The following is an 18,986-nucleotide window of genomic DNA, read 5'->3' as shown; positions in this document are numbered from 1 at the left end:
TATTAAGATATGTAAATTCTGTGCACTAATTGTAATGTTGTACAAACTTAATTTTTACAGACTTTTGTATAAATCATTCAGTATTGTGCAAATATCTAAATATGTTTGAATACAACAAGCGCAGTCATTGGTTTATATCGCATCTATCGTCCTGCATGACCAGATGCTCCAGCATCATACTTATCACGATAACAAAGTTTTATTTACAAGACTTTTCAAATAGAATCATTTTCATAACAGCGTGGACAACCGTAATACTTTTTTTGGTAATAATAGTTAATTATTTACCTTTAACTTATTTGTTATCAGTTATCAATAACTGTGATTATACGCTCACTCAGTCAGTCAGAGGCCTTCCAGTGGGGGATTTAAATAGACTAAAAGAGTTAAGTACATGCAGGTGCACGAAAAGAAAAAAAGAAAGTTTAAGTATTCAACATTTGAATCAGCACACAAGGTTTAGTCCTCTGTTAGTTATTCGTATTTTTTAATTTAGTCGTCCAGAACATTTGGTGATCCCACAGTTTAAATGCGTATAACATGTACGATATGACGCGTGGGCGCTACAGACGAACGTAATATAATCTGAGGAGATTTACTTTTAGTCGAGTAGCAAGTATCAAGTTATAAAAGGTGAGTATCGAGTTGTAAAAAGTGAGTATCGAGTAGCAAACAGTGAGTATCGAGGTGTAAAAAGTGAGTATCGAGTTGTTAAAAGTGAGTATCGAGTTGTAAAAGTGAGTATCGAGTTATAAAAAGTGAGTACCGAGTAGGAAAAGTGAGTATACAGTAGCAAAAAGTTAGTTTCGAGTTATAAAAAGTGAATTCCGAGTTATAAAAAGTGAGTATCGAGTTATAAAAAGTGAGTATCAAGTAGAAAAAAGAGAGTATCGAGTTATATAAAGTGGGTATTGAGTAGCTAAAAGAGAGTATCGAGTAAAAAAAGCTATCATTCTTATGTTTGTAAAGATAATTATTTTAACGAATGATCATCTCATGGTTTGTTTTCCTTGTTGGAATGATTAGAACTTGTCCCTAAATCTTTACTAAGGCACTGGCCTCCCTAACAACACGACAGGTTAGCTACTGCTACTAAATGTATTCACACTGAAATATAGGTACCTATGGTTCTCATGTATGTGCACATAATACACATATAAACTGAAAAAAATGGGTATATTATTAGAACAGATCATTCAAGAATGTATGTCATTAAGGTGTGTTGATGTGCAGGCTTTTAAAAAAAATTTGATTAGGTAATTGGGTATTGATACAATACTATTATTTTTTACAGAGTTTGTCTTTAGTGCCGTGTGGAGACAGTAGAGTGCCTCCCCGTGCTTCTGGTTTATGCTCTTATAATATACTAGATTATGGCGTGTGTGTCCGAGCGAGAACTTCTCTATCTTACGGTGTTTATATATCTCAACTTGTACGATTCGCTTGTGTATGTAACAATGTTTTAGATTTTAACGAGAGAAATTTATGTATTACTGAAAAATTATTACACCAGGGTTTTAGATATCACAAACTAGTCAAAAAATTTACTAAATTTTATCATCGGTATAAGGACATCATTCGTAAATATAGCTCAACATGCAGACTTCTTATACGTTCAGGTATTTCACATCCAATTTTTTATGGAAATATTCTTTATAAAGCACAAAACTGTCAGTATTCACCTCAGAAACTAACAATACCTTTAAATAGACTTATCAAGAAGGGATATAGTTACGATACTGTTATCAGGTCACTAAAGATTGCTTATTTTGGCGTTAATATTGATTCACTTATAGGGTCTTTGCATCGGAACTAAACACATTTATTCAAAAACCAGTTGTTGGCATGACACGGGTTATGTTCTTCTCATATATGTTATGATGGTATGATACTAAACCCCTAACGGGAAGTATTGTGCCTGATATTCATATGATGAAATCATAATCTTTCAATCAGTTTAATTGAAGTCTGGAGCTGGCATGTCAGTTAATTGCTAGTAGTCTGTTGTTATGTATTATTGTCATTTTGTTTATTTTCTTTGATTACATCTTCTGACATCAGACTCGGACTTCTCTTGAATTGAATTTTAAATGTGCGTATTGTTATGCATTTACTTTTCTACATTGGCTAGAGGTATAGGGGGGGGGGGGGGGGTTGAGATCTCATAAACATGTTTAACCCCGCCGCATTTTTGCGCCTGTCCCAAGTCAGGAACCTCTGGCCTTTGTTAGTCTTGTGTTTTTTTAATTTTAGTTTCTTGTGTACAATTCGGAAATTAGTATGGCGTTCATTATCACTGAACTAGTATATATTTGTTTAGGGGCCAGCTGAAGGACGCCTCCGGGTGCGGGAATGTCTCGCTACATTGAAGACCTGTTAGTGACCTTCTGCTGTTGTTTTTTCTATGGTCGGTTTGTTGTCTCTTTGACACATTCCCCATTTCCATTCTCAATTTTATAGTATGATTGACAACTGTCAATATCACTAAACAATCAGAGACAAGGTAGACCTTTAATTACAATGCTCCACCTCCTAAACTGTCATTCAAATTGACCACATTACTTATCAACCTCAGTCTTACATTCAATTCAATTCAATTCAATTCTTTATTAACGGTACATGTATAATCAATATATACAAAATATAGATTACAAAAATATTCGATCATGACAAAATTATAACAAACCATTGTTATTCTCTATCAATCATTATGTCTATTTTAGTCATTTGAATTTTTATTGGAAGTGAATATATATTTTTGCAATCAAGAAAGAATCCACATTTCAATAAAATTAAAAAAAAGATTTTTTAATTTGTTTACGTTTTCAATACCTTGTGTTGAAAAATACTTTAAAAATTGATCAAAAGGCTCTCTACAACTTTTAATCTTCAATGTCATATAACCTCTGTTTCAACTTACACAATGCCCCAAAACAACATTTGTAGATTATTTTTGTTGACACTTTAAAAATTTTAGCTGTTGGTCAAGATTTTATGTCTTACAAGGATAGTTGGAAACATTTACTAGAAGAATTTTTTATTGGCAACTTTTTGTTTTTTTGAAACATGTTCGTATAAGGCAACATTATTTCGATAAGAAATAAACTGCAGTTTAAATAAAATTGTGCAAATTAAGAGACCCGTATTATTTGATTTGAGCTCATTTTATCCTCATACTGGAAAAGCATGTTCCTTTTAAAGACCTGCTGTTAATGCAATTTTCAGCAATAGTGCTTTATTCATGTTCATCTTTTCCCACCATACCTTAATATGAAATAATTCAAACTACTCTTCTAATCTTTCCATGAGTGATTTCCATCACTTTGATAATTACTAATTCTTAAGGTTTCAATTAACTTCTTGAAATATGTCAATAAGTTTGATACATTTCTATTTTATATGAATGCATTGCACAGATATTCGTTTTACTTTATTTATTGTCGCGCCCTCTGGGGAAACTGTCCTTAACTTTCTCATCCAAAATCTTTCCCGAGCGACTCTGTCGACCTTCGACCAACCCTCGTTGTGGTCTATGATTGTGATGGTAAAGTTTTTGAGATCAGATTGGGCGTGCCCAGGTGATCTCAAATGACGACTTACGGTTAGGTTGGGCTTGCAAGTGTAGTCACTTCGATGACCATTCAATTATAATTGTTCCAGCGTCCGTGATGTCCGCTTAAATTGTATGAACTTTCAAGATTTTGATAGTGTCTCAATTTGAATATATTGACATGATTCATTTGACATCGTGCTATTACTGAAGAAGTTAAAAAAAAAAAGTTATCTCCCATGTGGGAAGGTTGGACGATTTTGAGCTCATCATGAAAACTTAAATAATTCGGATATTTCAATGCACAAAATGAAGATTTTGATGATTAGTGTAAAATATTAACTTTGATGGTTACAAGCACGACTTTTTTGCAAGAACATGTGAAAAAAAAAAACATTGTTATTTCAGTGAATTTCGTCTTGGATCTCTACAAATGTGAATAATACTCATGAACTGTAAGTCTGTTTACATTATATATACATTGTATACCAGATAGGAAAATACTTATAAATATGTAAACAATCTTCATACATATGCCTAGAAAGAAAAGCAAGCCAAAAAAAAGATTTAAAACTATGTCATCTACCACTCAGTCCACACCGACAACAATGTCGGGTGCAAAAGATAAAATCAAAAATACGTCCAGCAAACCAGAGCCTATTACATCTACACCTATTGCAACTTCATCTATTAAACCACACCATGAGCAGAAACGAAAGCGTGAAGCATTGTCTTCCGATTCTTCTGCAGATTCTTTCGTCCTTGATCTTGATTCAGAACAAATAAAAGTCAAAATTCAGAGGATAATCGAAGAATCCGTTAATGTGGCTACAGAAGCAGCTATCCAAGCTGCCAAAAAAAACTATCCAAACTGGTCTCGAATCCATTTTTAGTCACAGAATTGACATCTTAGAAAGCAGGATCTTTGACTTAGAAAAGAACTACGATAAACAACTTGAATGGAATAGTAAACTTTCGAAAGATCTCGTCGAACTTCTTAACGACAATAAAGCTAAAACATTGAAGATATCCACACTTCATTCAGAGCTGAACATGGTACATAAAGACTTAAAACAACATCGTTTCCAAATAAATGAAACTGCTCAATATACAAGAAAAAACACCGTGAGAATATTTGGAATTGTACTAACAGAGGAGAAAGAAAATACTCATGATGTCGTTCAAAAACTATTGAAAGAAAAGCTCTCTCTTGATAACATTGACATCGAAATTGCACACAGAATAGGTCCGGTCAAAGATTCTGATGAAAATGTTAACACCAGAAGACCAATCATCTGCAAAATGCTCCGTAGAACTGATAAAATCAAAGTCATAGCATCCCGTCGTAAACTTAAAGGCCAAAAAGTTTCTATTAGTGATGAACTTACTAAACTAAACTTTGAACTTTTAAAAAGTCTACAGGAACATGAGCTTATAGATCAAGCTTGGTCTTACAATGGTAAAATCTTTGCTAAACACAAAAACAATGATATCAAAAGAATAATTGACATTGCTGATGTTAGTAGAGTCTTCGTAAGCTGATCTATTTACTGAAATCACATGTAGTACTGCTGAAAAACTTGTTGTTTCTCGTGAGTTGATGCATTTTCTTTATAATATATATACATATAACCTTATTTATGTTGATTCATGTAACCGATTATTTTTGTATTTGTATAAATATATATCCTTAATTGTAAAATTGTTTTACTAATCTCATGAGCAACAGATTCCCATGGTTTGCTTCAGTTTCTTTTTTTTTTTTTTTTGGAAATATATCACTTTTGAATTCTTCAATAGTTAAGTTAACAGCAATAAACCTCTTAATCTGTAATTATCAGTGTTATTAATTTTTTTATTTTTTTTCTGATCCTTTTTAGTTTAAGTTTTAATGATCCTCTTTTTTTTTTTTTTAGGCTTGATAATAACCAAATCTCAAATTATTTAAGGCATATAAAGTATGTTGCCAAATTTATAATGCTTAATTGTTTATTGTGTGCATTGGATATCCGTTTGCCTGTATTCATTTCATTTAATTTTTTTTTTTTTCGCTATGTGTACCCTGTTTGTATTTTTTTGTCAACTTGTATTATATTGTTTGTTTATGTATACGTTTTGCTCAGTGATCCACAATCCCGCAACATTCCACTTGCTTACCTATGATCGGGGTTGATCAGTATAGAGCGTGTATCGGACGATTTCATAATACTATTGTATCAAAGCAATTACGAATAAACAGTTCTCACTTTTTGAATAGCACCTTGTCACACTCTCGTTACGTGTACGTCTTTTGTTCAGTTATTACTGTTCTTTCATTTTCTGTTTCACTACACAAGCTAGCAATGATGATATTTTTATTACTAGTCACATCGGGAACTATTCATATTAATCCGGGTCCGTCCGGGGATCTATCTGTATGTCACTTAAATGCACGTAGTTTATATTCTTTTGATACCGTATTAAAGTCCAACCGAACTAAGCTAGATGAAATTGAGTTCGTCCTGTGTAACGAACTCCAATATGATGTGATCTGTATAAGTGAAACTTGGTTAAAACCAGATATATCATTTGAAGATATTAAGATTGATAATTATAATACTTACAGGCGAGATAGGGCTGACGGGTTTGGTTACGGTGGTGTAGCCATATATGTTTCCGACCGACTATATTCTATGCGCCGTCAGGAGTTAGAAATACAGGGTCTCGAATTCTTGTGCATTGAAGTCAAAACCAAGGATAAGTCTATCCTTGTTAGTGTTTGTTACCGACCGCCGAATGTAACGGCAAATGAACGTAAAAAATTCACTGATAGCTTTACTGCAGTCATTGAAAATATGAAATCACACAGCCCAGATGTGTGCCTGATTCTAGGGGACTTCAACGACCGGTGTGTTTCATGGTTTGATAGTCATAGTCACAGCGAGCTCGGTCTAACTCTTTTTAATCTGGCCCATAGGTATGGTCTATCACAATTAATTGATGAACCGACCAGGTATACGGATAGCAATGCGACATTGTTAGACCTTATATTCACTGACAATGAACGTTGTGTATCGGACTTCGGAGTTAGCCCACCCCTTCTTAATCTCGACCATTGCATTATTTTCTGTAAACTATCCCTCAAAGTAAGTAAATCACGTGCCTTTCAGCGTCGTGTTTGGGATTACAAGTCAGCTGATTTTAATAGTCTGAATACCGCATTATTAAACGCTCCCTTTGATTCCGCATATGAAATTTTTGACGATGTAAACGACATTGCTAGTTATACGAGTGATCTTATCACCTCCGCTTGTTCTGAATTCATACCGAATAAAATAGTAACTATTCGTCATAGGGATAAACCATGGATGAGTAACGAGGTTAGGCGAGCGATTCGCAAGCGTGATCGTTGCTTCAAAAAATATCAACGGACTCGAAGAGACGAAGACAAGTTATATCACATAGTTGCTAGGAGAGAGGTCAATCGCTTAAAACGAGACGCAAAGCAAAGATATGAAATTAATATCATTCGCTCATTTTCTAGAGAAAACCTTAATCCTAGGAAATTTTGGTCCCTTAGTAAATCTGTGTTAGGTTACAATTCAGATAGAACTATCCCCCCTTTAAAAGATAACATGAATCTGATATCTGATGATCTTGAGAAAGCAGAACTCCTTAATTGTTATTTTTCTGCTCAGATGCACTTGGGTCAACATGAAAATGACTTGCCCGCTCTACCGCCATTATCTTTTCTTACAGTAGAGCGTCTTCAGGAGATAGTAGCTGTCGAAGAAGATGTTCTTAAATATTTACGCCAATCTAACCCCCATAAGTCATGCGGCCCAGATGGTATATCAAACCATATCCTAAAGTACTGTGCTCATTCTCTGTATAAACCACTCACTAAACTCTTTAATTTCTCACTCCATTCTGAAGTATATCCATCTCTCTGGAAAGTATCTAATGTGTGCCCAGTGTACAAAAATAAAGGCGATAAAAATATCATGTCTAATTATCGACCAATTGCTCTACTATCATCTGTGTCCAAGATCCTTGAAAAAGTCATCTACAAGGCTATCTATGAGTTCTGTGAATTTAATGACTTACTCATCAGTGAAAATTCGGGCTTTAAGAAAAACGACTCAACAGTGAATCAACTAATTACTATTACTCACGAAATTTACAAGTCATTAGATAGCGGTAAAGATGTATGTACAATCTTTTTAGATGTTTCAAAGGCCTTTGATAAGGTTTGGCACAAAGGCCTGATTTTCAAACTTAAACAATTTGGCATATGTGGCTCACTTTTGTCTCTTGTAGAGAATTACCTCTCAGGTCGTACTCAAAGAGTCGTTATTAATGGTCAGACATCATCGAGTCAAAACACCTATGCTGGTGTACCCCAGGGCTCTATACTCGGTCCTTTGCTTTTTCTTATATATGTGAATGATATTAAAGATGGAATTGTCAGCAATATCAAACTGTTTGCTGATGATACGTCCCTTGTCAAACAAATTGATGACATCTCTGATTGTTTCCAAACTCTGAACAGTGACCTCGTCACGTTGAACACATGGGCCCAGCAATGGTGTGTAACATTCAATGCAGAAAAAACGGAGTATCTTATTATTTCTAAGAAGAAGCAAATACCACACTACCCTCCATTGATCTTAAATAATGTAAATATAAAGAGAGTTACATGCCATAAACATTTAGGTCTTATCTTGAATGATAAACTTTCTTGGACCGATCATATTGCTGATATTTGTAAGAAATGTCATAATAAACTGAACACTATCTTGAGGATGCGACATATATTACCTAGATTATGCATTGAAAAATTATATAAAACATTTGTTCGTTCATTGCTAGATTATGCAGATGTCATCTATGATAACTGCACTAGCGCAGATTCTGCAAACATTGAACATGTACAGAGACGTGCCTGCATTATATCTACTGGGGCAATCAGGGTCACAAAACATGTCACTTTATTGAAAGAGGTTGGTCTTGAGCTTCTCAAAACACGCCGTCAAGTTCATAGACTTACATACTTGTACAAAATTAAAAATCATCTTGTCCCAGATTATCTTTGTAATTTTCATCCATTGTTCCATCATAATACTGAAAACTATAACTTAAGACGACATGCTAACCTGATACCCATCAGGTCAAGAACAGTAGCATACTATAACTCTTTTCTTCTAGCTACGATTAGAGACTGGAATAGTTTGTCAGCTGAACTAATTACAGCAACATCTTTGGCAAGTTTCAAAAGGTTGTTAAAGAAGAATCTCAATTTGTGTAGTAAAAAAATATATTCACGAGGACATGGTTATGAGAAAAAGATTCATACTAGATTACGCTTAGGGCTTAGTGCTCTTAATGACCACTTGTATAAATATAATCTAACATTAAATAGGTTTTGCGATTTCTGCCCAGGTAACTGCATTGAAAACACTGAGCACTATTTAATTCATTGCGCCCGTTACACGAACTATCGGATTACTCTTCTACTTGGAATTAAGAATCTGCTTTGTCCAGATATAAATATAGCAATGTTGCGGGATCTATGTCCCAACTATCTGAGCAAAATATTAATAGAAGGTAGTGATGATTTGTCTGATGATACTAATTTAGAGATGTTTGAGTGTGTGTTTCGATTTATTAAATCTTCGAACAGATTTTCTCGATAGCTTAAAAACTTTTTTGACCTGATTGTGCTCAAAATTGTCTTTCCATAATCACTATTTTATATTACTGAATCATACATGTTTGTTAATTCGTGTGCATGTGAGTAAGAATGAGCGAGTGATTGGATGGGTGTGTAGTATTTGTATGTCTTGTCCTGTACATATTGTCTTGTCTTGTGTTTAACATGTTTGTATTCAAAACTTTGATAATTGTGAATCTGTATATATCTATGTTGAGGAGATCCACGCGTAGCCTCTGGCTGTTGGCAATCCTCTTTAAATAAATAAAGAATTAAATTAAATATTACTGAAGAAGGATATCTGTTATCCAAAATATCTAATGTTTGTTCATTTTATAGTTATTTAATGGTGATGTTGTACCCTTTTTGACCCGCGAAGGGAAGAACCAAAAATTTGCGAAAGCAAATTTACAGATCTAACATTGTTGGTTTGATGTTTAGACGAGTTGTATATATATATATATATATATATATATATATATATATATATATATATATGTATCACCATCACTGCTGGTGATCCAATGGATTAATCTGTTGTAGAGTTGTCACTGACTCAGACGTACTTATAAATATAATTGTTTTCTGTGACTGTATCTTACATTAATTTGTAGGATCCTTTACTATAGATAATTTAGCTGATCTGTAAAAATAACATCTCCATGCCTTATATATCATGTACTGTAGTACGACGCTAGATTAAAACTGACGTGGAAAGGTAACACCCGGCCTCCGAAAGATTCATTTTTATGAAGCCCATGTGGTCGTGTGGTCGTGTGGTCTAGCGGGACGGCTACAGTGCAGGCGATTTGGTGTCACGATATCTCAGTAGCATGGGTTCGAATCCCGGCGAGGGAAGAACAAAAAATTTGCAAAAGCAAATTTACAGATCTAACATTGTTGGGTTAAAACTTATTTTGCGGTATAAGCAAATGCTCCATCTACAGAATTCAAAATTTTAATGTGAAAAAATAAAATTCTTTCCTTTTATCTATTTTCAGATCCTTAGTAAAGAAAAAGTGTATTTTTTTCACATAGGTTTTCACTATTATTTTCATTAAGGGTTTTGTAATGATTGGAAAATTCAACCTTACATACTATTTTGATAAAGATGTCTTCGTTTATAGTTTAATGTAGACACATGATCATCTAGGAATATGGTAGGTGGCTATGACACGAGGAGGGTGTAAGCAACCTTAATTACCCATGGGGGTCTTGCACAGTAGTACTGCAGTTACAAGAATGATATGTATTTGTAGTATATTACTTTAACATTAGTTCTTACAAAATGGCAAACAAAAAGTATTACGGTGCAAGTAAAAGCAAATAAATGAAGTAAAATGACTATTCATTGCAATGCATTCATATAAAATAGAAATGTATTATTTTTATTGTACTGGTGATTTTGTACCCTTTTTTTTTAATTGAAATATTTCAAGAAGTTAATTGATGCAAAGTTACAGCAAAATTCAATTAAATAACTGAAGTAAAATGACTATCCTCTGCAATGGATTACAATGCATTCATACAAAATAGAAAAGTATCTTTTGCTACTCGATACTCACTTTTTATAACTCGATACTCACTTTTTATTACTCGATACTCACTTTTTATAACTCGATACTCACTTTTTGTTACTCGATACTCACTTTTTATTACTCGATACTCACTTTTCGTTACTCGATACTCCCTTTTTATAACTCGATACTCACTTTTTGTTACTCGATACTCACTTTTTATTACTCGATACTCACTTCTTGTTACTCGATACTCACTTTTATAACTCGATGCTTTCTTTGTGTTACTCGATACTTGCTTTTTGTTACTCGATACTCACTTTTTATAACTCGATATCCGCTTTTTGTTACTCGATACTCATTTTTTATAACTCGATACTCACTTTTTGTTACTCGATACTCACTTTTTATAACTCGATACTTACTTTTTGTTACTCGATACTCGCTTTTATAACTCGATCCTCACTTTTTATAACTCGATACTTGATACTCGACAAAAAGAAATCCTCTTATATAATGAGCCAGTCAATTGATAACCTGAGCTCGTTAAGACATTTTCTTGTCAAAATGATTCTATTTTGAAGAGTTTATTGAAGACTGAGGTTTTACCCAAATGAATCTAAAAAGAATCTTACTAAATGTGGTTTTCTTACTAACACATATTACCAAAGAGGACAATGGTTAATGATAGTTTATTAGTTGGTTAATGTATATAAATTAATAATAGTTAGTAAGACACCAAGCTGGTTAATTTTTTAGGATAAACTTGTAACACCTGGTGAAAGGGGGAAAATGTAAAATTGATGATGAATTTTTCCAACGTCTTTACAAGTTTTAAAATTACAAATTGTTCAAGACATTAAAAACATTTATGAAATTAACATATGATGAAAATTCAAATCGTTAAAGCTTTGGATAACATACAAACCGGAGACTAACAAAAATCAACCAAGGTCAACATAGCTTTATTCAAACATGAAAACATTTTTTGATTAAAGTTTTTTTTTCTTTACACAAGTTATATTTGTGACGATTTACGACTGATTAAATAAAATCACGTTGCGTATTAATTTTCTTAAGTTTAGATCAAATATCTCTTTAACTGTTAACTTTGAACATAACAGCGGATTGGAAAGTTTTCTTGAGTCAACCATTTATAATTGAAAAAAAGATTTATCGCTTGGTATTTTACTCCAGTAGTTTAAGCAGTAACTAGTGCTTGTAAGAAGTGGCTTTAAATAAGAAAATACAAAAAAATGTGGCAAGGTTATACATTCTATTAGCATTCAACCCGCTGCAAACCTTGCATTGGAAAATTATTTAATAGTACGAACCTTTAAACAAACTGTAGAAATCAATAAAAACCAGCAAGGACTAAGTACAACAAAAACGAATAAAATGAAAATTGTGCTCTCAGAGTTGTTATAACTTTTTCGTATTTGTATTAGCAAATGTACTGAAAGCTAGTTTGAAGCAAAAGGAGAAGGTCCGGTAAGGACCGATTTTGGCCTCAAATTTCAGGTTCATCTGACGAAAGATTTTGACCACTTTTTAAACACTTAAGTGTCTATTTTATTTGAATCAATTAGTTTTTGTGAAAGATTTTAACTGATTTAATCATAAAAAACGCACCGATTCAAGCTGAAATATGAAAAATCTACCAAATATGCCAAAAAATGTCACTTTTCAGATGGTTTTTGTCAAAAATGAAAGTGGCCGCATCCGTGTTCATCCTCAACCTTTATATATGTTATGTATTATTATAAAATACAACTTACATTTTAATATTAAGGATGAACACGAATGCGGCCACTTTCGTTTTACACGAAAACCGTCTAAAATTCAACTAAAATGCTAGAATTGTGAAGATTTCAGTAATTTAGCATGACTTTGTGGTGCTAGTACCCGATATATTTTCATTGTATTGTAAAAAAACAGCCCATATTTATGTAGCAGAAGCATTCTTCTGTCCAATAAATAACTGTAAGTTTACATTTGAACAATTTTGTAAAACTGCTATATTTTAGGGCCAAAAAGAGGTCTTACTGGACCTACTCCTTTAAACATCAAGAACAAGTTTTCCCCTTACATTTGTAAATGGGATTTGATAACCAATGAGACAAATATCTGATAGAGTCCAAATGAAGTGGAAACAATTTCAATGACTTTTCTAAAATGTTCCTTTCTATTTATGATGACAAACGTTTGAATGATGACCCTTTTTAATTATTAAACACTTCGTCGTATATTTATTTGTTTTCATACATTTAGCCCATAAAAAAGTGAATTATTTTGCAAATGTCAACACAAAGGTAAATTCATTCTGGAAGCAGATGTTTAATTGCCGACAATTTTAATTCTGTAGTGACTGACATTATTTCTGCAGAATCTATACAGATTTCTACAGCAATTTATACAATTTGTCTTTCTAATCTAAACAAAAGTCATTAAAACAAATTTACAGAAGCAGCAATATCCTAGTTACAGAGAGCTTGCCTTATCCACGTTAGTACATAATTTTGCAATACTGATGCCATAACCATAACCCATCAGTATGATTAAATGTTATTAAAGTTACATTTTACATTGTTTTATTGCTCCAAAAAATATACAGACACACAAGCCATATTACTGAAATTTTCGGACAAAACAGTATTTAATAATAATAAAAAACACTTTATATATCGTCTGACCGATGCGTTTTTTGTTTGGATTAACTATAATCTAAACTGATCAAATCTAGATACTCTGGAGTCGGATTTATATAAGTCTTTCCAAACTTGTTTTCGCATCCCATATTCGAACTTCATGTAACATTGTAATATTTTATTCTTGTAATTTTTCATTAATAAATAATGTTTTAACTGAATCTTAATACTGGAAAATCAGGAATATGATTTTCAACTAATTGATTACTCTTCACAGCTTTTTGTAAACGTTCTTCAAAGTCAGATATACAGTTATTAGTATTTTTTTTGGAAGAAGATCAAATCTGATTGAAATTAGAACTTACATTGCTTTCTATAGACAAACCTGTCTAAACAGATTGAAAGATCCTTATTTTAATCAGTCAAGATTGAAGAAAAACAACTTGTTTATGGACAACGGTTAAATATTCCATTCATAAAAAAACACAATATCAGCTTTCCTTCAGAAATGTTTTATTCTGTAATTGAATGTCAGTTACTAGTTAGATATTCGTTAAGGCAAGACGTTTTCGCGTCTTATGTAATAGTAATTTTTGAGGCAAATGTAAAAGAAATTCATATGACATCTTGCGGTGATTTCAGATTGTCAGATTAAATTCTAAAAGCTGGATTTGCACATCATCGATAAATAAAGAATAACATGTGTAATAAACGTATATTGATGAACATTTTGAAATATGAAATACTTGTAAATTGACCGACATTCATTTCAACTGGTGCAAAATCCTATAAGCCTCAGTAAAGAAATATAATTTTCTTCGGTAAATGCCTTTAGCAAGTAAGGAATCTGGCAGTTATTTTTCACTTGTTTTTGTTAGTTTGTATGGCCTTTCCCTTTTTAAATTTGCCTTGGAGTTAGGTATTTTAGTTATGTTTGTTTTCTTAACATTTTAAACAAGGGTTATTATATTTAAAATATTTATTAAAATTAGTTCTCACCCTATGTTTTATTGAGACAAAAGTCTCATCAGAGGGAAAGATCTGTTTTGAATCAGTCGAGATTGGAAAAAAATCCTGTTTTTGAATAAAGGTTGGATATACCATTCGTTAAAAAAAATTCAGCTTCACTCTAGAAACATATTTACGGAATCTCAGTTTCGTTAAAAAATCGTTAAGCCATAGTATTCCCGTTATTTGATTATACCATATATTGAGCTGAAGATATAAGAAACTCATTTGACCTCTTGCAATGAATTAATAATTACAGATTTTAAGATTCGTTTCGAAAAGCAGGATTTGCACATCACCGACAAATAAAAGAATTAGTTGTACCACCGATAAAAAATCCGATTAGCTTCACTTTAGAAATGTAATTTTCTTCGGAAATTGTCTGTCAGGAAAATGGCAGTTATTTTTGACACGTTCCATTGATTAAAAGCGTTTGGTTTTGTCAGTTTTTATGATTTTCCCCTTTATAAACATGCCTAGGATTTTGGTATTTTTGTTATATTTTTCTCGAAACATTATAAAACTAAGGATATGATATTTGACAAACCATTCAATTCATTCAGCTTTTTAAGACTGTCTTTAAAGTCACATATTTAGAACAAGTATATGTATTAGCCTTTTTCCCCCCGAGAATTTGATTAAAAACAGATCTCGCTCTATGTTTTGTCGAGCCAAAAGTCTAAGCAGTTGGAAATATCTGATTTAATCAATCGAGATTAAAAAAAAAATTCTGTTGATGGACAACGGTTAGATTTACTATATCAGCTTCAGGTTGCAGTTTTGTAATTGACTGCTCCATAGGCTTACATGCAAAACAGCTGATCTTTGAAAATAAAAAAATAAAAAATGCTACATAGAAAAAAATTTCATGTTCATATCATGTATGTACTAATGTGCAATTGTGATTTAATCGAAAAAAAGTGGGTCATGCCACGAAGAATAAAAAGTTACGTAACCCTGGTTTCAAAACATTTTTTTTCTACTTTCTGTTTGCTGTTTTTACTAGGCCGCACCATTTCCAGTAAACCTGATATCCTTCCACTTTCCTGGATTGATATCCTCAAAAAGATTTGTTTTAAAGCTATGTATATGTTTCAATTAAGCATAAACCTATGATCAAACAGACAAAATTGAGTCAAGAAAAAAATTCAGAAAAAAATGGACTATTTTGTTTCCCTCCATGCACCGGAAACTGGACTGGCACCTTCAGTCTCCAAAAAATATTATCGCATAACGGAACGTTTTGTTTTGTTTAAAATTCTGTATAAAGTCTAGTAGTATTTCTGTAATGTCATTATAGTATATATTGAGGTGAAGATATCAGAAACTTATTTGACCTCTTGCAATGAATAAATAATTACCGATTTTTGGATTCATTTCTAAAAGCTGGATAAACATCAACAATAGATAAAAGATTCAGATGTGGGATAAACGCAATTTAAGAAAGATTCGGAAATCTAGAATAGATGTGAATTAACCGACTTTAATATCCATAGATGCCGAAAAATCCTATTATCTTCACTTTAGAAATATCTAATGGAATGTCAGTTCTGTTAATTTTTTCTTTAAGTCTAGTCGAGTTCCTGTTATGTAATAATATAGAATAGATTGAACACGAATCAATATTAGAAATTGCCTCTCTCCAGCACTTCAAAATAGGAAATTAATGTAAACACTAGCTTAAAGCATTATTATACTACATACAAATGAATTTCATATTGCTGCAATTAAGATAGAATATTAATATGAAATATTATAGATGTCTTTCACATTATGACGTATTTGTAAATAAACAATTCTTAGTTGCATTTTTGAATTACACTTTTATAATATATGATCTGATCATTTCAATTAAAACTGGTGAAAATTGACATATGCTCAGTCTGTTTGGAGAGTGTCTCACTTTAAGTTTTTTGTACTAAAGAGTCTTTGCAACAACTCTTTGGGGATACGTTATTGTCCTGTTGCACATGGGAATTGAACCTGTCATTCATTCGGATCGACAAATTCTGCAAAACTTACAAATTCGTTTTTTTGTTAATTTGTAATCATCTTGAGGTCTTTTCTAGTAAGCATGAAGTTTATTTGCTTTGGTTAAAAATAATTGATTAATCTAACCTAACCGTTCAAAAACATATTTGAGAGTAATTTCAACAACTTCATCATATCTTGTTTATAAAAAAAAGATCCAAATACTATTAGCTAGATGAAAATGATACAACAGTTTTCTGCCACAAATCATCTAACATATCATTGGCATGTTAATAGTCCTAATCATGTAACGGCGACCATCATTTCATTGTATAATCATTTTTTCGTTAAACGATAGTCCTCGGATATAACATTTGTTTTGCGATAATTGTTTATTTTCCTGGGAAAAGCTGACACCCAGACCCCATGCTTACATTTTATTTTACAGTGTGAACACCACTGAAATGCAGGCATTCATTTTTAGAACTAACAGTATATATATCATTTTCTTTTCCAGTGACAAAGAGTGAAATTAATTTTCACAGTGCTGCCAAAGATAATGACTTGGAATCAATCAAAAAACTTCTAAGAGAAAAAGTAGACATTAATTGCAAAAATAATGTGAGTTTTCATTGAACTTTTAAGATTTTGTAGCATACATGTCAGTGTTCCTTAACATTCAAGTAGCTCTTTACGATCAATCCCTCATTGTAAAATACTTATTTTGCATTGAAAAAACAACTTTTACAAATTCAAATCTGATTTACTGACGGACTGCATTTCTTAAATTGTTTGAAGAAAAGAAGAACTATAATATTTTCCCACTATGTCTTCAACTTGATTCATGAAATCTTAAATGACTTTTTTCCTCGTTAGTCAGTTTTTTTTGTGAATTCACTTTTTACTTTTTACTTACTATTTACCCTTTAAGTCTTATAAGTGTTCTTCGCTGAATATCCTCAATAGTTTGTTTTATTCAACAATATTTCAGTTGGATAGAACACCACTACACTGGGCTGCAGCTAACGGTAACCTAGACATCTTAGAAAAATTGGTTGATGCTGGGGCAGACGTAGAAGCAACAGATAAGGTACGAATAAGAGTAAAAAAGGCCGGGACATATTTCAAATAATTTGAGGAAGATGTAGCATATTCGTTTACTTTTCAGTATGCATGCGCACAAATGTCATTATAATTTTAGTTTGTTTCAACGTGTTTAACGTGTGAAAAATTAATCACCGCCTTCATTTATTAGATTTAATTTTGTTCAACGTAATCTGTACGATAATTTACGTTTGAAGTTGGATTCATAACAAAGTGGACATATATATGTAGGACTCTAAAGTGCAATGGGGACGCTAAAGTACGATGGTCACGCTAAAGTGCGATGGTCTACGCTAAAGTACGATTCCTCTATACGCTAAAGTGCAATGGTCCGCGAAAGTATAGGCGAGAGAATTGTACTTGGATTATGACGTTAACAGTCGTTTATACAAACCAAAAATGTATATGCCGGAACATAAATTAAGAACATTTGATTCACAACTTTTAAACCAAATGTCCATGATTTAATTTCAGACCTAACCGTGCTTCGTCGGCTGAAGCAACTGTGTTGATTTATTTCGGATGCTGGAAGAAGGACTTATGTCCTGCAGTCGACCATTTTACTTTATAGATGTTAAATAGGTTGAAAATAGTATACGCATAGGTATCGTAGATCCTGCTTCTATTGGCAGCGAACGGATGCACTAAAATTATTGTTTACAATTCAGTTTACATTGCGGTCCCCGTTAAAATATTCTCGATTTTATTAAAAAGTAACGTCAGGAAAATAAAAGTTCATGTTTTTCAGCGGAAATTATAAATTGTCGGCTAAAACATAGTTTGTACAGTGCAGGAAAATATAACATGTCTTTTTTACGGAAAACAGAAAGCTCGACGAATATCGCTATTTCTCGCATTTAAGAATAAAGCTAAACACCTTGTACAAATTAATGTTACTTAATGTATTCAGACAATGTGGTCGGTCTTATAAATTTAGAAACTATCACTATATAAGCTTACCGATAAATCATAAAGCCTATCACATATGTTATACCTTAGCATTCTAGCTTTTGCAAATAGACTATTTTTTTTTAAATCCATGTATTTAAATGTTTCAAACCGTCGACCTTGACTGTCCCTTTGGTATCTTTCGTCCCTCTTTTATCATATTGGTCCATCGCACGTTAGCGTGATATACCATCGTACTTTAGCAAAAAAACAACCATCGCACTTTAGCGTGAGACACCATCGTACTTTAGCGTAGACCATCGCACTTTAGCGTGACCATCGCACTTTAGAGTACCATCGCACTTTAGAGTCCTACATATATATTATAGTTAATTGCTATTAATAAGTATGGCAATATGCATTGTGTTTAAATGTAATATCAGTATTTAGTTCTAATATAATCTTAAATCAATCCTAATTCTATCTTACTTTTGAGATATAGTTTTTCATATGTGACGTAATTTTTGTGCTGTTTCAGAAATTTCATAAATTCAAATGTGACGTAATTTTTGTGCCTTTTCACCATCGTATGTGACGTCATTTTTATG

General features: G+C 32.5%; 1 protein-coding gene across 5 annotated transcripts in view; it reads left to right on the top strand.

Moving 5' to 3' along the window:
- LOC139519629 (ankyrin repeat and death domain-containing protein 1A-like) overlaps nucleotides 1–18,986 on the top strand; it is an 87,318-nt gene that overhangs the window by 51,564 nt on the left and 16,768 nt on the right. For all 5 annotated transcript variants that reach the window (XM_071311829.1, XM_071311825.1, XM_071311826.1 and 2 more), the window contains 2 exons: nucleotides 16,904–17,007; nucleotides 17,378–17,476. In XM_071311829.1, coding sequence (XP_071167930.1) covers nucleotides 16,904–17,007; nucleotides 17,378–17,476 — 203 coding nt within the window. The remainder of the gene's footprint in view (nucleotides 1–16,903; nucleotides 17,008–17,377; nucleotides 17,477–18,986) is intronic.

This window comes from Mytilus edulis, chromosome 4, assembly GCF_963676685.1.
Source record: "Mytilus edulis chromosome 4, xbMytEdul2.2, whole genome shotgun sequence".
NCBI lineage: Eukaryota > Metazoa > Mollusca > Bivalvia > Mytilida > Mytilidae > Mytilus > Mytilus edulis.
Note: the sequence above shows the minus strand (reverse complement) of the source record. Positions and strands in the feature narration are given on the sequence as shown.